This window comes from Pristiophorus japonicus, unplaced genomic scaffold (assembly GCF_044704955.1).
Source record: "Pristiophorus japonicus isolate sPriJap1 unplaced genomic scaffold, sPriJap1.hap1 HAP1_SCAFFOLD_650, whole genome shotgun sequence".
NCBI classification, from domain to species: Eukaryota; Metazoa; Chordata; class Chondrichthyes; family Pristiophoridae; genus Pristiophorus; species Pristiophorus japonicus.
In genome coordinates this window covers 62,477-86,922 of record NW_027254562.1, presented here as the reverse complement: position 1 = coordinate 86,922, position 24,446 = coordinate 62,477, and the positions used below count along the sequence as shown (strand labels likewise).

At 41.5% G+C, this 24,446-nt stretch overlaps 1 protein-coding gene across 1 annotated transcript in view; it reads right to left on the bottom strand.

The window, feature by feature from the left end:
• mtor (mechanistic target of rapamycin kinase) overlaps positions 1 to 24,446 on the bottom strand; it is a 269,702-nt gene that overhangs the window by 188,333 nt on the left and 56,923 nt on the right. The window contains exons 14-18 of the mRNA XM_070874034.1: positions 18,893 to 19,143; positions 11,735 to 11,821; positions 8,011 to 8,178; positions 6,854 to 6,966; positions 5,864 to 6,026 (exon numbers count right to left, since the gene is read on the bottom strand). Coding sequence (XP_070730135.1) covers positions 5,864 to 6,026; positions 6,854 to 6,966; positions 8,011 to 8,178; positions 11,735 to 11,821; positions 18,893 to 19,143 — 782 coding nt within the window. The remainder of the gene's footprint in view (positions 1 to 5,863; positions 6,027 to 6,853; positions 6,967 to 8,010; positions 8,179 to 11,734; positions 11,822 to 18,892; positions 19,144 to 24,446) is intronic.

Genomic DNA, 24,446 nt, shown 5'->3' with positions numbered 1-24,446 from the left:
AGGAAGTGCATCCAGGAGGCGCGGAGTTCTTCGAGTCTCGTCGCCGAGAGCATGCAGAAATCAAGCGCAGGCAGCGGAAGGAGCGTGCGGCAAACCAGACTCCCACCCTATCCTTCAACGACAGTCTGTCCCACCTGTGACAGAGACTGTGGTTCTCGTATTGGACTGTACAGCCACCTAAGAACTCATGCTAAGAGTGGAAGCAAGTCTTCCTCGATTCCAAGTTCTGCCTATGATGATGATGATTTTCTATGCATCACTAGCATCGTGAGATATCTATCAACTGCACCTCAAACACGTGGAAAAAGGTACTACAAACCAAAAGGAAGCTTGTTTCTTTGTTTCCATACAGGCACATTTTTGGAGACTGATGTAAAATATGCCAATGCTGGGGAATGGATCACATTCTATTTTTAACATGCAGAATCACATCAGGCATTCCCCAAATGCAGTACGATATATATTAAATCTTCTTTTAATCTCCCTCAGTAAATATTATTTAATCCAAACATTAGAACAGCATCTCTGACTTCACCAGTGCAAACTTTTCTATTTCTCACAGCAACCAAATTGTGGCCTCTGAGTAAGACACTAATTTAGTATCAACTACTTTTAAATTTGAACACTTGGGCTATGAACTTGCATACACCGGCAACTGGATTGCCCAAATACATTGGAGCCTTGCAGTTGACAAAATAAAACACTTTCCTCCATCAGAATAGGGTGGATACAATCCTTAGATGCAAGAACTATGCTCCACCTAATCCCTTAATTTTCACCCCACCACCCAAAAGATTAATAGTGAAAATGAAATCATAAATACTGTCAATATTTCACACCACCCTTTATTTCACACCATTCTATTAATCTTATTCTAGTTTTCACTATTTTTCTTTAAATACAATTCTATTTAAAAGTAAAAACAAACTAAATTAGGCCATAGTTAGAATACTGTGTCCAGTTGCCAAGGGGGAAGGTGCAGAAGAGATCGACTGAGATGATACCAGAGATGAGGGCTTTTAGTTATTGGGAAACAGGAGAAGCTGGAGCTATTTTCAGTCAGAGAAGTGTTCAAAATCACAAAGGGTTTTGAGAAAGTAAACAGAAATAAAATATTTCCACAGGCCGGTGAGGTGGCAACCAGAGATCATAAAATTAACAACAAAAAACAGGAGGAGGTAGATGATATTTTTTGTGCAGACGGTGGTTAGGACATAGGATACTCCATCAGAAAAAGTGGTGGAAACAGAATCCACAATGGATTTTTAAAAGAAAATATTCGAAAAATAAAAATGTAAAAAGGGTACAGGACCAAGTGGACAGTTCTCTGAGACGCTGCACAAATCTTCCTCTGTGCTGCAAACTGTTATTCCGTCATTAAGAGTTTAGCATAATAAATTAACCACTCAAGTTATCAAATACGCCACTGTATTCAATACAATTAATACTCTCCAACTCTGTAGTTACCCAAACACACACCATCTCTGGCCAGGGGGCAGGAAGCCAAATTGTCTTCAGCATCTGCCAGTGGTAGGAGGGGCACTGTTCAGGACTGACTGTCCATCCTCCTATTGAGGGGTGGCCAGACGCTCTATAACACCATTACTACTTCATCAATATGAGAAATCATGGGTACAAACCTACAATCTACCATTCCATGACATCACTATGCAGCATTAACATACTGTTCTCGCCAAGACTATCCCTAGCTCTGAAACAGCATTCTGTTCTTGAAAGGTACATCTTTTGACCATCTCGATTTTAAAAGATTTCTTTCCATCCTCACAGTGTCTCAAAAAAGTCTAATTGACTCATGCTAGATAACCAAACCAGATAGTTGTCTCAATGCTCAGAAAATAAAATCCTGTATCAGCAGAGCGAAAACTCGCACAAATTAATTCTTATAAACCCAAGAAAAATAATAATGCTACTAATTATCCTTCAAAAATAAACTTTCCGACATGATAAAAAAAAATCACATTCAAACGAATTAGCAGGTCGTTAAAGAAAGTCATGAATTCTGATGAAGTATTTTTTCATTTTCTAACAGAGGTTTAACTGTCCCAGTTGTACCTGATTGAACAATTAAGCTAAATTCCTGCAACATTAAAAGGCATACAAAGCATACTGTGCAGGGTTTATATAATAAAAATAAAATTTCCTTCGCAATGCATACCACATTATTGCTCTGTAAATCTCGACTACTGCCATCACAGCATTTAATGCCCTTCTATGCTTGTCTCAAGGCACCACTCTCAGCCCTAAGTTTATCAAAGTAACCCATAGCACACCAAGGACTCTCTCAAAACACAGCTTCTGCCAACCCTCTTTTTAATTGCTAATTAGGAGAAAGGTATTAAGCACTCTTATTCACCATCAGAGTAAAAGTTGCCAGCTATTGAAAGGAAACACATCTCTGTGCTTCCAGACACAGAGCCATGGCCAAAATTAACTTTAAATTTTGGCAACATTTAATAAATCTCCACTGCATGTTATTAGTAATAAAAAGGAGCGATTTCAAGGCTGTACTCTAATTATGGGGGCTCAATAATATTCGTAAACCATTCAAAATGCTCACTCATGTTTAGGATGTCATCTGAACCTCTTAGATTACAATTTACAGTCAGTCACTCTTTCCTGCCCATTAACTTACAATATTTGGAACCAAATTTGGCCCACCTGTTTTTTTCAGCGCACTCACGGGAGATGCGCCGACTTCCTAGGATAAAAATGGCGCCAAAAAGTTGTCCCCGGATTCTGGTCGCTCTGTGGCCTCTCCCATAACTTTGATTGGGGGTGGGGAGGGATAACTGTGTAGCCAGCAATTTTAATGAGCTTACTCAAGACTTTCCTTAACCCTGTTGATGAAAATACTTTCCTACATAAGAACATAAGAATTACAAGCAGGAGGTACTTCTATTTGTTATTTGGATATTTTGAAAAAATTATGTAAATATGTTTCGTCTCTTTACTTCTTTTATTTTTGTAGTTTAAGCTTCCATGAATGCTTCTGTTGTATAGTAAATTAACTTTATGAAGTTTCTCATATGTCCTGTATAGCTGTTTGATACTATTCACATTCTTTAGTCAAGTCATTAAGTACCTACCTGCGCTGATTTCTTAACTCTCCGCAAGGGTTTTCTGTGCAGCCATAGGTGGCCACATACGCTGGCCTAAGTTAGTTTGGAGCAAGTATTAGCTGTGCAAAGTGGCTTATATGGCTGGTAACGCCCCCTTTTGAAACAAAGCAAAACTAAACTAAAAAAATCCTGACCAACTCACTTACACTGGCGCAAATTGAATGTGCAAAATGGGGATTTTTAAGATTCTCCAGAAAAATCAAGTTACTCCAAAAAGAATGGAGTTACTCCTGGCCAAATTTGGGCCCAAAACTGAACCTACCATTCATTGCTCTTTTATAAAATGCCTCGTGAACCTTTTTATACTAAAGGTGATGTACAAATGCAAATTGTCGTGATGTTAAGGCTAGCATTTACAGGTTAGCCTCATAATATTGCTCTTTCATTCCACTTCTATTGAAGCATCTACTAACTTAAAATATTTCTAAATTATGATGGTCTGGCAACTCTAAAGCTTAAGAATAAATAAAATATTCAACTTGAGAGAAATTCAGAGGCAAACAAGATGGTGAAAATACTAACGAACTAAAGACAGAAAATAAGATTGCACAGATTGGCAGATCATAAACTGAAATTATGATTCTTCATCATCATCATCATCATAGGCAGTCCCTTGGAATCAAGGAAGACATGCTTCCATTCTTAATGAGTCCTTAGGTGACGGAACAGTCCAATACGAGAACCACAGTCCCAGTCACAGGTGGGACAGATAGTCGTTGAGGGGAAGGGTGCGGGGGACAGATTTGCCGCACGCTCTTTCCACTGCCTGCGCTTGATTTCTGCATGCTCTCGGCGATGAGACTCGAGGCACTCAGCGCCCTCCCGGATGCGCTTCCTCCACTTAGGGCGGTCTTTGGCCAGGGACTCCCAGGTGTCAGTGAGGATGTTACACTTTATCAGGGAGGCTTTGAGGGTGTCCTTTTAACTTTTCCTCTGCCCACCTTTGGCTCGTTTGCCGTGAAGGAGTTCCGAGGAGGGCGCTTGCTTGGGGAGTCTCGTGTCTGGCATGTGGACAATGTGGCCTGCCCAGCGGAGCTGATCAAGTGTGGTCAGTGCTTCAATACTGGGGATGTTGGCCTGCTCGAGGATGCTAATGTTGGTGTGCCTGTCCTCCCAGGGGATTTGTAGGATCTTGCAGAGACATCATTGGTGGTATTTATCCAGCGACTTGAGGTGTCTACTGTATATGGTCCATGTCTCTGAGCCATACAGGAGGATGGGTGTTACTACAGCCCTGTAGACCATGAGCTTGGTGGCAGTTTTGAGGGCCTGGTCTTCAAACAGTCTTTTCCTCAGGCGGCCAAATACTGCACTGGCGCACTGGAGGCGGTGTTGAATCTCATCGTCAACGTCTGCTCTTGTTGATTAAGAAGCTCCCGAGGTATGAGAAATGGTCCGCGTTGTCCAAGGCCATGCCGTGGATCTTGATGACTGGGGGGCAGTGCTGTGCGGCGAGGACAGGCTGGTGGAGGACCACGACGACATGCAGGCCACGATCCTTACCAACAGATCCATTGCATGTCCGGACCAGTGTCAAACAGGGCTGCGTCATTGCCCCAAACCTCTTCTCAATCTTCTTCGCTGCCATGCTCCACCTCACAGTCAACAAGCTCCCCGCTGGAGTGGAACTAAACTACAGAACCAGTGGGAACCTGTTCAATCTTCGCCATCTCCAGGCCAGGTCCAAGACCACCCTAACCTCTGTCGTCGAGCTACAGTACACGGACGATGCCTGCGTCTGCGCACATAGAGAGGTTGAACTCCAGGACATAGTCGACGTATTTACTGAGGTGTATGAAAGCATGGACCTTACACTAAACATCCATAAGACTGATGATTACACAATGTTCTGCCACCTAAACTATGTCATCTCATTATTGGCCTGCTCTGTTAAACTATGGTACAACGATTTCACGGCACAGAGAGTGAACCAGAATTTCAATGGCCAAGTTGACAACTCTATACTTTGATAATGATAGTTTTCTTTTTCATCGAGGTCTGTGTTCTTCAAGCCGAGGAACATCACTGCAGCAGAATGGAACACTTTCCCATTTCAGGCATGGAGCAGAAAGCACTCAGGTCAGGTATAGCACAGTTGGATACAGTAAGCAGTTTTGTACTTGCTTTTTTAGCATTTGGGTTCGTGGGTCTTCAGTTTCTTTAGTGGAATAATGGAAATTGGTTTTAGTCATTTTACTGCAGTGAACTCGGGCTACGGGCTCTCATGTGACCCGAACTACAGAAATACCAAGCTTAAAAGCACCTAGAATGAAGTTGATTCGACTCTGCCCGATAAAGCGCTTTAACTACAACTTCAAAACGCATCCCCTATTTCACCTCTAGCGACACCCAATGGTCTTCTTTCTCTGAGCGAGATTGCCAATTCGGGGCAGTTTTGTGCTGTTGGTCCATGCCCATTAGTAACTAGGTTAAAATTGCCCAAAGCTCATTTCATACAAGACCATTACAGACACTAGAATGAAAAGACTTTCATCACATTACTCTAGGCTGGATTCAAATCCCAGACGCAGAGGTGAAAAGTCAGTGTTTTACCCAGTCCCCATAACAGGCTACAAATCAATGGCTTCAGAACAGAGCTTATACACGGGAGAACCTAAAATGCATCATAAACATACATATAGCTTTGTGAGCTAAAACAATTACAGTATAAATATTCACGTCTATACTGGTAAGGAAGCCATGTTTAAAGAATTTGTTTTCACCTTTTTCCCAAGTTGGAATACCAATGAAGAAAGTGTGTCCATTGCAGTCTGACGCAATTCTGGAGTACAATCCAGTGTACGCACTATTGGATGAATAATCCTCGAGGCGTAGTCTGTGAAGTCCAGAGATTCTGTCAGACGATCCAGAGTCTCCAAGGCAACCCTTGTATGTCAGGAAATAGATAGATGCATGATCACCGTGAAACTGGAACTTAATTTTTGTCCTTCCTCCGTCTAACCATGAGGCCAAAAGGTTTGCATTCTATATGACTGGAGACTACTATTTGACTACATTGGAGGCTTTCCATAACATTCTCGCTTCCTGCAGATGCTATACTTCTCCATGAGTTACACGTTGTTAGAATCAACTCGTTGGATGCATTCAAGCCAAATGGGACCGTATAGATGAGAAAGACCCTTAAGCTGTAGCCCTATTAGCCTTGTCATTTTTTGACCGCAAATTATGGACCAATGATTTTGTTACACATAGCATACAGAAGACATGACCCCACCCCACCCCACCCCTCCCAGCAGTTCTCAATGCATAAATTGACAAATTAGTTTACAAAGCTGAAAGCAGGTATGAATGTGACTAATCTACTTAGGATCTAATTATGAAACCTTTTTGTTGAATACTCAAAAACAGATTTGAATCACTTTTAAAGAAAAATAACAGAATTATAAGAACATAAGAAATAGGAGCAGGAGTCGGCGATACGGCCCCTCGAGCCTGCTCCACCATTTAATACAATCATGACTGATCCGATCATGGACTCAGGTCTACTTCCCTGCCCGCTCACCATAACCACTTATTCCCTTATCGGTTAAGAAACTGTCTATCTCAGTCTTAAATTTATACAATGACCCAGCTTCCACAGCTCTCTGAGGCAGCGAATTCCACAGAATTATGGCTGCTAATGACAGAATATCATTTATTTTTGAAGAGTCTGCAGAAAATATCAAACTGTAAATATACAACTATAGACTTACTTTCTCGGTCCCAGTGGCACTTCCTGCCCATCAAACAGTTTGACAATTGGAGGAAGCAGAAGATGCAAATAATCATCCAGGTTTGCTCCAAACAGCTGTATTGCATTTAATAACTGCAAAAATAAGCACATAGGAAAAGAACCTTAAAGCAACACAACTGAAATGTTATTTATTTTTGCCTTGAATTGTGAGACTGCTTGAATAAAGAGAACTTAAATTGAATTGAAACACACGGCCAAGAGCACTGTGCATTTAAAAACAAAATACTATCTAAGCTATATAATTACTTAGTAGCGTACAGTGAACAATTCTCTGTTCTACATCACTGATTACCACTGAGAATTTCAAATATAACTACTGTTTAACTGTTCATCCAAACCTTTAACTTCAATATAAGGAACATCCAATGATGCGATAGATAGTATAGGGCACATCCAATCTGGCGACGTAGGCAATTTAGGGGACATCCAATCCCCTCAATAGCATAAGAGGCAACCAATCCAGTGACTAAAAAGTACAGTGGACTGTGACAGATAAAGTGTTTTTCTAATTATAAGAAAGTTCACATTTTAATATGCTGGCTTGGAAAACTCACAATGACTTTAAAATTTTGCTTACTGGAAAAGCCAATCTGACTGAATACGCAACAGTACCACTAGAGCCAGGAATTCAAGCAGGTTGTATGTCACAAATGAGTCATTTTTAATTAGAACCATTTTATCGATTTCCTTTAATGTCAATGGTCAATTAAGTCAAATGGGGTTTTAAAACTAAGTGACAAATGAATCTGTATCCAGCAGCTATTGTGCGGGCTTGCCAACCCTGTGTTGCGATTTTGATATCGTTAATCATCATGCATTAATTTACCTCATATCATATGGAAAATTGAGTCATTTATTGTTGCAGAATGTGCTATAAAGCACCAGTGCCAACTTCTGACAGCTTTCCTCGTTCCACTAAACTATCAAAAACACTTTTGGAATACAGAATGATAGCGTACAGCAGCCTAATAAACTTGAAAGATTTTTTTTAAAACACATTTTACAGCATGAAAAAAAAATCTACAAAAGGGCTGAAAATAGAATGCTTTGGCTTGGAGTATTTCAGCTACAAAACACCAGCTCCGTCAAATGCAAGCAAAACTCCAAGTGACTCACCTTGATTGTGACACTGCGACCAGTGCTGGTGTCGTGCATGAAGACACGCAACATGTGAGGAATCAGCTGCGGCAGGTAAAGTTTAAACTCCCCTCCCAAAGCAACAACAATCTGCTCAATAACCAGAATGATGGTATTCTGCATTTGATTGTTAAGTGTCCAATATTCCTGGGAAAAATATAAAGATAATTAATTTTGCTGCAATCTGAACTTAGATTTTTTTTTTAAAAAAGGAGTACACAGAGAACTGGCTTAAATAATCATCGAGTTATCTTGGTCATTTGGGTTGCTGGCCAAATTCATTACAAATAAATTGTACTGTATTTTAAATGAGGCAAGTACTTTACGGCTACAACCTCACATCTTAGTATCAAAAAGACTCAAATGTTACAGAAGATTACATAGTATATACAGCACAGAAACAGGCCATTCAGTCCATGCCGGTGTTTATGCTCCACTCGAGTCTCCTCCCATCTTTCCTTATCTAACTATCAGCATAACCCTCTATTCCCTTCTCCCCTGTATGCTTATCGAGTCTCCCCTTACTGCTCTGCTACTACATAAGATTAATAGCAAGAGAACCTATGCTAAACGTTTGTAAGCTGTCATTTAACAATCACTAAACTAGAATTTTGGCTCTGATTTAATGATATCAGCTTCATCCTAAAGTTAAAAGATTTGTAGGAAATTTTAATTCTTTCTGCAGCTTTCTTCCTCTCCTATTATCAGTTTCATGTTATTATTACCAAAGGTGCTCAACAATTGATGCATGTCTTCAGTGAGCTGCAAATCAGCGATGTGGTCACCACATGGCAAACTATAATAAACCCACATCATAAGCAAATACCCACACAAAACAATTTAAAAATAAAAATCTGCAACAATGAGCACACCAGAGATGAGTATGGCATATATAATGGAAGCTTATTTGTAATGCAAAAAGCATATTTATATGAAGGTTCAATTACCAGCTAACGGTATTTCAGTGAACACCCATCAGTGCTGAAAAAAGTCTTAAAAAATGACAACTGGAACAATTATAGAAACTATGACAAACAAAGGGAAAGCAGACTTCAACTGCATGGAAAAGCTGAAGATATACAAACACAAGCATTAACTTCACATCCGGGAGAACGAAGATTGCGTGAGGGTGCTATGAGTAGAGGAAGAGCAAGCACAGGCATTGCGCACAACTACAATAAATAACCTACTGTTAAAGGGATAAAATTTGGCTTTGAAAAACACATCTGAATGTCATGAGCTACACTTAATGCATCTTGGGGCTAGATTTTCGGTTTTCAGCGAAAACGGCAGATTTATGCCAAAATGACTGTTTTCGCTGCGCTACTGTTTTTAGGCCTAACTTTCAGCCTTTATGTCTACGTGGTAAAGTCAGCATTGCACACGGATTCGCGGTGCAACCCACAAGTTTCGGCAACTTTAGTCCAGGGCCAGCAGCGCTGCAGGAGAGGCCTTAGGTGGGGTGGGGGGGGAGGAACAAACAAAAAGAAATTACAAAAAACATTTACAAAACATTCAAAAAACTCTGACCTACTAAATCACTGCAAAATCATTCAAAAATAAAAACTTTAACTTACCTTTTTGCAGGTCTTCATACTTACCACTGCTGGCAGGGCTGCACTGACAGGTTTGACCCTGTCGGTATTCTGGGCGTTGCGTATGGGTCCCGAGGGAGCCGAAAGTACGATGGTAACGCAATCCACAGCATCACATGTTGGCGCTCCTCTCCCGGCGGTACGTGAAAGAGCCACCACAAAGAGATCACCAAGGAAAATCTAGGCCCTTATATATAATGTAAGAGGCAATCAATTCATACACGTTCGAGCTGTATTACCATCGAATACCACGCAAATCAGGGCAACTAAATCTTGAAGCAAGTTAAAACCAAGTATGCAGGGTTGACTGTTAACAGTTTAACAGTTTGCAACATTTCTGGTGCTGCACCACTTTGAAATCATACTTCAATTCTCTTGCATCCAGTATTCAAGCAAAGACAGACTGCAAGGGTCATACCTGGACGACAGTCCTGAGATCTGTATCAAACATTGTGTGAGGTTAATCACAATTTACCCATGGAAATTATCACACTGATTTTCATAAACCATCCTCTTTTTAAAATCATAGAACACAGCACAGAAGGAGGCCATTCAGCCCATCGAGTCTGCACTGGACTCTAACAGATGCTACGGGCTGGATTTTGTCGCGCCCAATCAGTGGCCGGTCGGGTGGGAAAGTGTTTTTTCCCCCAGCAGGTCAGGACCTCTTTGGGAACCTGCCACCACACGCCTTTCCCCGATGTCAGGTCTGTCAGCCCTGAGCAAACATGGGAGTCATGGGAGAGTCTGGGTGCAGCCCTGCACCTCTGTGCAGTGCTTGTCAGTGTTTGCAGCAGCTCAATGCTGTGGAACACTGACAGCACAAATGTCAAAATAAAGTTGCCCGTGGTCCTTTTAAGAAAACTGACTGATAGCACGTCATCAAATGACATCATCGGACCCACTTCCTCTAATTGGCTGGGAAACACGTTGGTTGGATACAAGCCCAGTAATAGGAAATTCATTTCAGAAGCCAGGATGGAGACAGCAGCGGGAATGGGACCCACCTCCGACGTTGCCCGCCACAGACCACAGAAGTGAGTAAAATCGCAGCCTCTGTTATGGTTTTTAAATTAGCACATCACATCCACAAGTGGAGAGCAAATAAAAATTGAAGCCCCAAGCAAGTGATGTTCCCAACTGAATATAAAACAGCATGCTAGAACATTCAAATCCATTTCTGGCAGTCCACATGTCTCCAAACTTAAACTAGATTCATCCCATTAGTCTGGGTTGAACAAGAGCTAGAGAAATGAAAGTATACGGAGCTAAACTTTATTTCCATTTTTCAATATAGAAAAAGTTTATACCACCACCACATAAATCAGCAAGTTAGTATTTTCAAACAAGTAAGATTTTTTTTTGCCCTCCTTTCGCCAAAAACTACACAATGTGTCCTTCGTGCACGGAACCATGACACTATATTTTTCAAAGTTTAATTCGATATATTGTCTCACAGGTGACAGACAATGAGCAGAGAATGGGACTATTTTTTAACATGCTCATTTTCTTCCTATCGCTCCTGAATGTGTTGACTATTTCCTGGGACGCAGTGCCCCTGGCGTCCCGTCCGGCCCCTGGCGTCGCGCCCATATGCTGTATTTCTTGTGAGCCTTGATAGCAAGTGTTGAATATTCATGCAACAAAACAGTTGAGCTTAATCCTGTTCTCAGTCAAGATCACATGTATGCACTTGTAATCGGGATCACTTTATAGTGATCAGCCGCTGGTAACCTAGTTAACAGCCTCTCACTATCCGAGTGGCAATCTGGCCAACAGTAGTACTCTTACCACTGACTCCACTGAGATCAGCTAACTCACACAGCACAGGGATCAAATGTGGAACGTTCTTGGTCAGAATGGCTCACTGATCCATCAGAGGAGCAGCAAAACGGTTTACTTTGAATGCAACCGAGTGAGAAACTGGCTGTCCAAAGGACTATGGGCAATAGTAAAGATAATTATGAATGCAATCGAGAGAAATCCAGCCAATAACAAAAAAACATGAGCCACTCAGGCTACATTCTCAAAATGGAAGTCAAGAAGGATCAAGGGGAGACCATATAACTAGTGGAAGCACCAAACTGCTACACAATTGCAATACTCACTTTTATCAAGGCAAATATGTCATCCATATAGGGTCGGATGTGAATTTTCACAAATGAAACAAGCATTCCCAGCTGCTGAAACAAGAACTAACAAAGAAAATATACAATTATATACATGGTTTAGAAATAACCTTCTTTGCCAATGTCCTTTATATGAATACATACTACTTTTAAGTCTTAAACTCAAAATTTAACACAGTCCCAGCAGATTACTGGTTTCAAATGTGTTGGGAAGGAACCAGTTTGTCAGAACTTTATCCAACATGGTCTCGATGGAAAATAATGTCAACATTACTGACAACTCATAAAGTCAACCCTTAATTTATCTACATCAAAGATTTTAACTATGATCTATTGAGATGTAAATTTTAAACAAGTCTAAAGCCAACCCCACCCCAGAATAGGGAAAAAGGTACACCCACAGTATCAACCTCGCTCCTCTTTTTTCAGATATTGACATACCTGCTGTGTATTTCCAGCTTTTGCAGTATTTTTTTATTTTTACTAGCACACATCTATGATATTTCAAAAACCAATATTTATTTATATTAAAACACAATAAATGGTCTCCTAGAACTAAAATCAGTGCTCGAATAAGCTGGAAGTTATTCTTGCACATAACTTATCAGTGTTAGTCCTGTTACATAAGAATTAGGAGCAGGAGTAGACCATTTGGCCCCTCGAGCCTGTTCCATCATTCAATGAGATTATGGCTAATCTTCTACCTCAAATCCACTTGCCTGCACTATTCCCATATCCCTTGATTCCCTTAATATCCCAAAATCTATTGATCACTGTCTTGAATATACTCAATGACTGAACTGCCACAGCCCTCTGGGATAGAGAATTCCAAAGATGCTCCATCTTCTGAGTGAAGAAATTTCTCCTCATTTCAGTCCTAAATGGCCGACCCCTTATTCCGAGATTGTGACCCCTGGTTCTAGACTCCCCAGCCAGAGGAAATATCCTCCCTGCATCTACCCTGTCAAGCCTTGTAAAAATGTTGTATGTTTCAATGAGATCACCTCTCATTCTTCTAAACTCTAGAGAATATAGACCTAGTCTACTCAATCTCTCATCATAGGACAATCCCCCCATCCCAGGAATCAGTCTGCTAACCTTCGTTGCACTCCCTCTATGGCAAGTATATCCTTCCTTCGGTAAGGTGACCAGAACTGTACACAATACTCCAGGTGCAGTCTCACCAAGGCCCTATATAATTGCAGTAAGATGTCTTTACTCTTATACTCAAATCCTCTTGTAATAAAGGCCAACATATCATTTGCTTTCTTAATTGCTTGCTGTACCTGCATGTTAACTTTGTGATTCATGTACAAGGGCACACAGTCCCCTCTGAACACCAACATTTCCCAATCTCTCACCATTTAAAAAATACACTGCTTTTCTATTTTTCCTACCCAAGTGGATAACTTCACATTTCTCCACATCATATTCCATTTGCCATGTTCTTGCCCACTCACTTAGCCTGTCTGTATCCCTTTGAAGCCTCTTTACATCCTCCTCACAGCTTACATTCCCACCTAGCTTTGCATCATCAGCAAACTTGGATAAATTGCATTTGGTCCCCTCATCCAAATCACTGAATATATATTGTGAATAGCTGGGACCCAAGCACCGATCCTTGAGCTACCCCACGGGTTACAGCCTGCCAACTCGAAAATGGCCCGTTTATTCCTACTCTTTGTTTTCTGTCCGTTAATCAATCCTCAATTCATGCTAATACATTATCTCCAATCCCATGAGCCCTAATTTTGTTTAATAACCTCTTGTGAATGTCTTCTGAAAAACCAAATACACCACATCCACTGGTCCCCCCTTATCTATTCTGCTAGTTACAACCTCAAAAAACTCAACAGATTTGTCAAACATAATTTCCCTTTCATAAATCCATGTTGACTCTGCCCAATCTTATTATTATTTTGTAAGTACCCTGTTACCACGTCCTTAATAATAGATTCTAGCATTTTCCTTACTACTGATGTCAGGCTAACTGGTCTGCAGTTCCCCGTTTTCTCTCTCCCTCCTTTCTTAAATAGTGGGGTTAAATTTGCTACCTTCCAATTCGCAGGAACCGTTCTTCCAAAATTCCATATATTCTAGATGACAACCAATGCATCCACTATTTCTATAGTCACCTCTTTCAAAACCCTAGGATGTAGGCTATCATATCTCGGGGATTTATCGGCTTTCAGTCCCATTAATTTCTCTAGTACTATTTTTTTACTAATACTAATTTCTTTCAGTTCCTCATTCTCACGAGACCCTTGGTTCTCCACTATTTCCGGCAAGTTTTTTGCGTCTTCTTCAGTGAAGACAGGCACAAAGTATTTGTTTAATTTCTCTGCCATTTCCTTATTTCCCATTATAATTTCTCCTGTCTCAGCCTGCAAGGGACCCAGATTTACTTTTGCTAAACGTTTCCATTTTATATATCTCTCAGAAGTTTTAATTCTGTTTTTATGTTTCTTGCTCGTTTACTCTCATTCTATTTTCCCTTTCCTCATCAATTTCTTGGTCCTCCTTTGCTGAATTCTAAAATGCTCCCAATCCTCAGGCTTACTACTCTTTTTGGTAACATTATAAGCCACTTCCTTTGATCGAATACTATTTTTAAACTTCTCTTGTTAGCCATGGTTGGACCATTTTTCCTGTGAGGTTTATGTGCCTTAAAAGAATGTATATTTATTGTAAATTATGTATTAAACATAGAAACATAGAAAATAGGTGCAGGAGTAGGCCATTTGGCCCTTCGAGGCTGCACCATCATTCAATAAAATCATGGCTGATCATTCCCTCAGTACCCCTTTCCTGCTTTCTCTCCATACCCCTTGATCGCTTTAGCCGTAAGGGCCATATCGAACTCCCTCTTGAATATATCAAATGAACTGGCATCAACAACTCTCTGCAGCAGGGAATTCCACAGGTTAACAACTCTGAATAAGTTTCTCCTCATCTCAGTCCTAAATGGCCTACCCCTTATCCTAAGACTGTGTCTCCTGGTCCTGGACTTCCCCAACATCGGGAACATTCTTCCCGCATCTAACCTGTCCAGTCCCGTCAGAATCTTATACTTTTCTATGAGATCCCCTCTCATCCTTCCAAACTCAGGTGTATAAAGGCCCAGTTGATCCAGTCTCTCCTCATATGACAGCCCAGCCATCTCTGGAATCAGTCTGGTGAACCCTCGCTGCACTCCCTCAATAGCAAGAATGTCCTTCCTCAGATTAGGAGACTAAAACTGAACACAAGATTCCAGGTGAGGTCTCACCAAGACCCTGTACAAGTGCAGTAAGACCTCCCTGCTCCTATACTCAAATCCCCTAGCTATGAAGGCCAGCATACCATTTGCTTTCTTCACTGCCTGCATGCCAACTTTGAATGACTGATGTACCATGACACCCAGGTCTGGTTGCACCTCCCCTTTTCCTAATCTGCCACCATTCAGATAATATTCTGCCTTCGTGTTTTTGCCCCCAAAGTGGATAACCTCACATTTATCCACATTATACTGCATCTGCCATGCATTTGCCCACTCACTTAACCTGTCGAAGTCACCCTGCAGCCTCTTAGCGTCCTCCTCACAGCTCACACTGCCACCCAGTTTAGTGTCATCTGCAAACTTGGAGATATTACACGCAATTCCTTCATCTAAATCGTTAATGTATATTGTAAAGAGCTGGGGTCACAGCACTGAGCCCTGCGGCACTCCACTAGTCACTGCCTGCCATTCTGAAAAGGATCCGTTTATCCCGACTCTCTGCTTCCTATCTGCCAACCAGTTCTCTACCCACGTCAGTACATTGTGCTTTGATTTTACACAACAATCTCTTGTATGGGACCTTGTCAAAAGCCTTTTGACAGTCCAAATAGACCACATCCACTGGTTCTCCCTTGTCCACTCTGCTAGTTACATCCTCAAAAAATTCCAGAAGATTCGTCAAGCATGAGTTCCCTTTCATAAATTCATGCTGACTTGGACCAATCCTGTCACTGCTTTCCAAATGCGCTGCTATTTCATCCTTAATGATTGATTCCAACCTTTTCCCCGCTACAATGTCAGGCTAACCGGTCTATAATTACCTGTTTTCTCTCTCCCTCCTTTTTTTAAAAAGTAGTGTTACATTAGCTACCCTCCAGTCCATAGGAACTGATCCAGAGTCGATAGTCTGTTGGAAAATGATCACCAATGCATCCACTATTTCTCGGGCCACTTCCTTAAGTACTCTGGAATGCAGACTATCAGGCCCCGGGGATTTATCGGCCTTCAATCGCATCAATTTCCCCAACACAATTTCCCGCCTAATAAGGATATCCTTCAGTTCCTCCTTCTCACTAGACCCTCAGTCCCCTAGTACATCCGGAAGGTTATTTGTGTCTTCCTTCATGAAGACAGGACCAAAGTATTTGTTCAATTGGTCTGCCATTTCTTTGTTCCCCATTATAAATTCACCTGAATCCGACTGCAAGGGATCTACATTTGTCTTCACTAATCTTTTTCTCTTCACATATTTATAGAAGCTTTTGCAGTCAGTTTTTATGTTCCCGGCAAGCTTCCTCTCGTACTCTATTTTCCCCCTCTTAATTAAACCCTTAGTCCTCCTCTGCTGGATTCTAAATGTCTCCCAGTCCTCAGGTTTGCTGCTTTTTCTGGCCAATTTATATGCCTTTTCCTTGGATTCAACACTATCCTTAATTTCCCTCGTTAGCCACGATTGAGCCAGCTTCCCCGTTTTATTGCACACATCTCTTATTTCTTGTTTGATGCTGTACCCAACCTCACTACTACTGTTGGTGGTCTGTACACAACTCCCACTAGCGTTTTCTGCCCTTTGATATTCTGCAGCTCCACCCATACCGATTCCACATCATCCAAGCTAATGTCCCTCCTTACTATTGCATTAATTTCCTCTTTAACCAGCAACGCCACCCCGCCTCCTTTTCCTTTCTGTCTATCCTTCCTAGATTTTGAGTTTTCAGCCTTGGCCACCCTGGAGCCATGTCTCCGTGATGCCAATTACATCATATCCCTTAACTGCTATCTGCGCAGTTAATTCATCCACCTTATTCCGAATACTCCTCGCATTGAGGCACAGAGCCTTCAGGCTTGTCTTTTTAACACACTTTGCTCCTTTAGAATTTTGCTGTAATGTGGCCTTTTTGTTTTTTGCCTTGGGTTTCTCTGCCCTCCACTTTTACTATTCTCCTTTCTATCTTTTGCTTCTGCCTCCATTTTATTTCCCTCTGTCTCCCTGCATAGGTTCCCATCCCCCTGCCATATTAGTTTAACTCCTCCCCAACAGCACTAGCAAACATTCCCCCTAGGACATTGGTTCCGGTCCTGCCCAGGTGCAAACCGTCCGGTTTGTACTGGTCCCACCTCCCCCAGAACCGATGTCCCAGGAATTTGAATCCCTCCCTTCTGCACCACTCCTCAAGCCACGCATTTATCTGAGCTATCCTGCGATTCCTACTCTGACTAGCACGTGCACTGGTAGCAATCCTGAGATTATTACTTTTGAGGTCCTACTTTTTAATTTCGCTCCTAGCTCCCTAAATTCGTCTCGTAGGACCTTATCCCGTTTTTTACCTATATCGTTGGTACTAATATGCACCATGACAACTGGCTGTTCACCCTCCCTTTTCAGAATGTTCTGCACCCACTCCAAGACATCCTTGACCCTTGCACCAGGGAGGCAACATACCATCCTGGGGTCTCAGTTGCGGCCGCAGAAACGCCTATCTATTCCCTTACAATTGAATCCCCTATCACTATAGCTCTCCCACTCTTTTTCCTGCCCTCCTATGCAGCAGAGCCACCTACAGGTGCCATAATTCTTTAAATGCTATCCATCGCTTGTCTACCGTCATACCTTTTAATGTAGTTTCCCAATCTACCTTAGCCAACTCGTCCCTCATACCTACCTAGTTTGCTTTGTTTAGATCTAAGACCCTAGTTTTGTATTTAACTAAATAATTTTCAAACTCAATATAAAATTCTATCATATTATGGTCACTCTTCCCTAAAGGCCCCTTTGCTACAAGCTTATTAATTAAACTTTTCTCATTTATAGAATGTTATACAACATTTAACCCACATCAAGCCTGCCACTTTAAGCTCAGCACTGTAGAATGACAGTCGTCGGAGCTGATGTACTGTTGACAGATGCAGATCTACAATGACTGGTTTGCATCATGGATGAGAAATGCAGCCATGGGTCTATTTTTCAAATAAGGAGTGCAATACACATGATTGATTCTGCATTCCCCTTGAATTATTCCGCCCTTTTCTCTCTCTGTGCATGGTTTGCTCGACACGGGTAGATGGTGGAAAAGGGGGCAGAAAGAGAGTAACCCATTATTGGACTTTCAGTAATCTTGCCCTATAATTATCGCCCAGGTTGGTTGTGTTGATTCCTGTGGAAAAATACAAGACTATAAAATTGATTTGGATTTTAAAAAAGTTTTTTTCCCTCATTTGATCTTATCCACCCAGAATGACAACACAATCGCCCTATTGTAGAAATTAGCTATTTAACAAGATCATGCGATAGGTTTGAAATAACACCTCACTTCTCCACAGCCCAGCTATTTGGCACAGGATTTGCACCTTTTTGGATTTAATGGTCAAATATTTCACAAGGTACCTGTGTCATGACTGGACGTCACTGTACTGTCATATTTTCCATAATACCGAGATGAGGAGAAACGTCTTCATTCAGAGAGTGGTGAACCTGTGGAATTCTCTACCACAGAAAGTTGTTGAGACCAATTCACTAAATATATTCAAAAAGGAGTTAGATGTAGTCCTTACTACTAGGGGATCAAGGGGTATGGCGAGAAAGCAGGAATGGGGTACTGAAGTTGCATGTTCAGCCATGGAGTCATTGAATGGCGGTGCAGGCTCGAAGGGCCGAATGGCCTACTACTGCACCTATTTTCTATGTTTCTATGTTCCATTCTTTGGCTCTAAATTCTGCTGAAGTAGTTAAAGTACAATAGATCCTCAAGTTCCAAGAAAGCCTAAATACTACCCACTTATCATGAGCACGAATATTTTTACAAGTTAATTTTTTTACAAGTTAGCTACACATGGGCATTCTGATATATACTAGTATAGCCCCGCATTTCAAAACCTACCTCTCGAGTGTTAGCATCACAGACTCGAATAACATTCAGGAACGTGGGCATGACTTGAGGCAGGAACTGGACACACTTTAAACCCAGAGATTTGAAGATAAAGGTGACGGCCTGAACAACCATTGTGTGGTGATTTGAAAGAGATGTGTCTCGCAGGATACGCATGAGGGTTACTACGGCAACAGCTGGGTAGAACTCATCCAATGGTAAATTCCCCATATTCACCAACATTTCACTGGTGCTGTAATCAGCTGCAATCAAGAAAATAAACATTAACAATGGAGATGGGACATTACTTGTGGATGTTGAAAATTAAAGCGTTACACACTTCTCATTTGGTGAGAATAACAGTTCGTCCCTGACCACAGCCCAGTTGCAGTACCTCCTTGAGGTAGGTCTAACTATTTAAAACTAAACAGGAATGATTGTGTCGGGATGGGTCAGCAGCGTATTGAAGTACTTGTACAACATCCAGCAAAGGCAACTGTTGATAAAACTGGATTTCAAGCAAATTATACTTTTTGTTGAAATTTGAAAGTTTGGAACCACACACTAGTTTCGCTAAGCTGACCACAAAGACAAGCCAATTCAAGTGACCATGAAGCGATCGGATTGTCGGAAAAACCCAACTCGTTCACTCTTGTCCTTTAGAGAAGGAAACCTGCCGTCCTTCCCCAGAAAGGGTTATATGGGACTCTAGTCTCACACCACCATGGTTGTTTCTTAACTGCCCACTAAAGTGGCCTAGAAGCCATTCAATTGTATCAAGATGGCCCACTACCATCTCAGGGCAGCTCGGGGTGGGACATGAATGTTGGCCTTCCCAGAGATGCCCACATGCCCAAGAATTAAATTTAGAAAAAGATAGAAAAAAGGGGCACCTTTCATCAGGAATTAACCCCATTGGATTGGAGATAAATGCTTACGTACAGTGACATATCTAACACATACAAGATAGGTATAACATTTGCCTTCTGAAATAGAACAAACTGAAGATGAATCTATGCAGTTAGCCTTAATTGTTCCTCCAAACTCTTTTTGGGTGCGTGATCCCTTTAATGAGCTACGCGGCCCATTCAGAATTTCACGCATGTGCAAAGTCTCCCATTCAAAAGCTGGTGAGCGGCCTGTGCGGGACCTCCAGAGAGTCACACAGCCACACAGCTTAGCCGGAACGTTGGTGTTGACTTGCCATTAATTTAGAATTCAGAGATTTGAAGCCAAGAACTGGGCCAAAGGCTGCTTTACCATTTATATTCCATAAAACAGCTGCAGGTACGAAGCAGAACAATCGAAAAAACATCTCCAGATAAAAACTGTCTTAAATAGTTGTATATCAGCATTAACAGGAACAAATAGGGTCACTATTCCTTCACAACAGCTGGTTCTGAAAAGAATGTCAAGAGCAGTATAGAGCAAAATAATAGCAATACTGAGGCACCAATTATAGCTGGATAATCATGTGACACAACAAAGGTATTATTTTGATTGTACACAACAGTCTCAAACCAAATTTTCTCTGGTTGGAGGGGTCTAATTTTTATACTCCACTGGAGTCAATGTAAATTTCTCTGAATAGTGTGATATTATGACAGAACATATTAAAACAGTGACTATAAACCATATTCAGAGCTCCTTCCCAAAACAGCAGGTAATTGCAACTACTCAACATACTTACTTACAAATAGTTCCTGTTGCCATTGCTACTCAATCAATAATCCTTGTTAAAAGAACTTTAATGGCAACACTTTCAAACCTTTTGTACACACTATCCTGACATAACACATCAGATGTAGCTGCTTTAATGTTAATAACCCATCAACCTGTAAGTTGTATCTTACATTATTGTATTTTATTGCTCAAGGTCATGCTTGATTTCCTGAAGTGCATCTGGATGAAGGGATGAGCATTAAAAAGGTACATCCTGTCTATGTGAAGTCAGATAAGCTCAGTATGCGTTTATACCCAGCTGTGCAGTGCGGCTTGTGCCATAAATTATACAGACCACCTGTCATTCAATTTAACCACAATGTTTATTTCCTTCTGGTGAACTCTTCCTCCGGTCAAAAGTTCCAAATGCAATTAATTGTCCCACTGTTTTGGTTGTCCCTTATATCACAGAAATTACTTGCAACATGGTGACCCCGTTCACAGTTACAGCAAAACATTTAACAAGAAAGCAGACAGGATGTTGTACTGATCTTCATGGAAGTACATGGAAGTAGAGAAGGTCTATTGAGTTACACAGAAACAGAGAAAATAGGTGCAGAAGTAGGCCATTCGGCCCTTCGAGCCTGCACCACCATTCAATAAGATCATGGCTGATCATTCACCTCAGTACCCCTTTCCTGCTTTCTCTCCATGATCCCTTTAGCCGTAAGGGCCATATCTAACTCCCTCTTGAATATATCCAATGAACTGGCATCAACAACTCTCTGCGGCAGGGAATTCCACAGGTTAACAACTCTGAATAAGTTTCTCCTCATCTCCATCCTAAATGGCTTACCCCTTATCCTTAGACTATGCCCCCTGGTTCTGGACTTCCCCAACATTGGGAACATTCTTCCTGCATCTAACCTGTCCAGTCCCGTCAGAATTGTATATGTTTCTATGAGATCTATGAGATCCCCTCTCATCCTTCTAAACTCCAGTGACTACAGGACCGTCGATCCAGTCTCTCCTCATATGTCAGTTCTGCCATCCCAGGGATCAGTCTGGTGAATCTTCGCTGCACTCCCTCAATAGCAAGAACGTCCTTCCTAAGGTTAGGAGACCAAAACTGAACACAATATTCGAGGTAAGGCCTCCCTAAGGCCCTGTACAATTGTAGTAAGTCTTCCCTACTCCTATACTCAAATCCTCTAGCTATGAAGGCCAACATACCATTTGCCTTCTTCACCGCCTGCTGTACCTGCATGCCAACTTTCAGTGACTGATGTACCATGACAACCAGGTCTCGTTGCACCTCCCCTTTTCCTAATCTGCCGCCATTCAGATAATATTCTGCCTTCGTGTTTTTGCCACCAAAGTAGATAACCTCACATTTATCCACATTATACTGCATCTGCCATGCATTTGCGCACTCACCTAACCTGTCCAAGTCACCCTGCAGCCTCTTAGCGTCCTCCTCACAGCTCACACCGCCACCCAGCTTAATGTCATCTGCAAACTGGGAGATATTACACTCAATTCCTTCATCTAAATCATTAATGTATATTGTAAATAGCTGGGGTCCCAGCACTGAGCCCTACGGCACCCCACTAGTCACTGCCTGCCATTCTGAAAAGGACCCGTTTATCCCGAGTCTCTGCTTCCTGTCTGCCAACCAGTTCTCTATCCACATCAGTACATTACCCCCAATACCATGTGCTTTAATTTTGCACACCAATCTCTTGTGTGGGACCTTGTCAAAAGCCTTTTGAAAGTCCAAATACACCACATCCACTGGTTCTCCCTTGTCCACTCTACCAGTTATTTCCCTTTCATAACTCCATGCTGACTTGGACCGATCCCGTCACTGCTTTCCAAATGTGCTACTATTTCACCTTTAATAATTGATTCCAACATTTTCCCCACTATTAATGTCAGGCTATAATTATCCGCCTTCTCTCTCCGTCCCTTCTTAAAAAGTGGTGTTACATTAGCTACCCTCTAGTCCATAGGAACTGATCCAGAGTCGATAGACTGTTGGAAAATGATCACCAATGCATCCACTATTTCTCAGGTTACTTCCTTAAGTACTCTGGGATGCAGACTATCAGGCCCCGGGGATTTAATTGGCCTTCAATCCCATCAATTTCCTGAACACAATTTCCCGACTAATAAGGATATCCTTCAGTTCCTCCTTCTCACTAGACCCTCGATCCCCTAGTATTTCCTTGTTCCACAGTTGATTTGTTCCACAGTCCATGTACAATCTATATTATGAGCTTGACATAATTTCTCTCTGATCTCCAAAGCTAACCAATCTCCAGAATATACATCAATCCCCACAAGCAATCCATCTATATTGTTTCTAGGAAGGAAGACAAATGCATCCCCCAAATTCAGTAGTCCATATTAAACAACATTGAATGCACATTTGAATTCGAGCAACAAATTTGACCATCAACAATGAACTGTTTAACTCTCCAATAGTTGTAATTATGTTTTTCCTAAAGTTAAAAAAAAATCCATTTAACCGCCAAACAGCCTATATAAATACTCATGCAGAGTTACAGAAACTGGTTGTCAAGTCAGAATTCCTACCTTTAAAACGGGTCAAGCTAAACTGCCAAAAACTGAAAAATTAAATCCATTAATTCAACCAGATTCAGCATAATGCTTTTTAATTGCAATTATTCTTTGATTATAACATAGATTATGATTATTGTATACAATGCAGATTGTAAAGTATATATGGCATGTGATGTGTTTGCCAGGGTTCCTGCACATAATGCTACTTAGTGGGTCCTGCTGCACATTGCGAATGAGGACATCTTTGGGCTCAATTGCATGTTCTCTCAGTCAAATAGCCTTCAGCTATTCACTGTTTAGGCTTATATATGGAGAATGGCCACTTGGGTGCGGTATTGAAGGACTATGCTGTCTGAATGACAGCATGTTTCGACAAAATGTAAAATTTACTGTCGTGACATTTTTTTGAAACTTCCTAACTAAAAAGGACAAATCAAGCAGCATCAACATAGAACAACTTATATTTGTATAGCACCTTTAACATAGTGAGTCCCACGGCTCTTCACAGGAGTATTATGATATAAAAAATTTGACACAGAGTCACATAAGTAGAAATTTGCGCAGGTGACCAAAAGCTTGGTCAAAGAGGTATGTTTTAAAAGAGCGTCTTGAAGGAGGAAGGAGAGGTTGAGAGGCGGAGAGGCAGGGAGTTCCAGAGCTTGGGACCTAGGCAACAGAAGGAACGGCCACCAATGGTTGAGCGACTATAATCAGGGATGTTCAAGAGGGCAGAATTAGAGGAACGCTGAACAGGGGGGGGGGTTGTGGAGCTGGAGGTGATTACAGAGATAGGAAGGGGTGAGGCCATGGAGGGATCTGAAAACAAGGATGAGAATTTTGAAATCAAGGCATTGCTTAACCAGAAGCCAATGTAGATCAGCGAGCACAGGGGTGATAGATGAGTGGGGCTTGCTGCGAGTTAGGACATGGGCAGCCGAGTTTTGGATCACCTCTAGTTTACGTAGGGTAGAATGTGGAAGGCCAGCCAGGAGTGTGTTGGAATAGTCAAGTCTCGAGGTAATAAAGGCATGGATGAGGGCTTCAGCAACAGATGAGTTGAGGAAAGGGCGGAGACGGGCAATGTTAGAGGTGAAAATAGGCGGTCTTAGTTAGAAGGATAAATTAGTATCAAATGAAGAGGAAGGAGGACAGGGACGCCCTCAGTTCCTGGAACACAATATATAAAGCATAACTTTTCAGCATCAATAATGCAGTGGCCAGAGACAGCAGATTTTGTCCTGAATGTCGAGGACATATCAACTGTACACCAAGGTCCCATTTCTATTCAAAAGAGTTAAGAATATTCAACATTATTGGT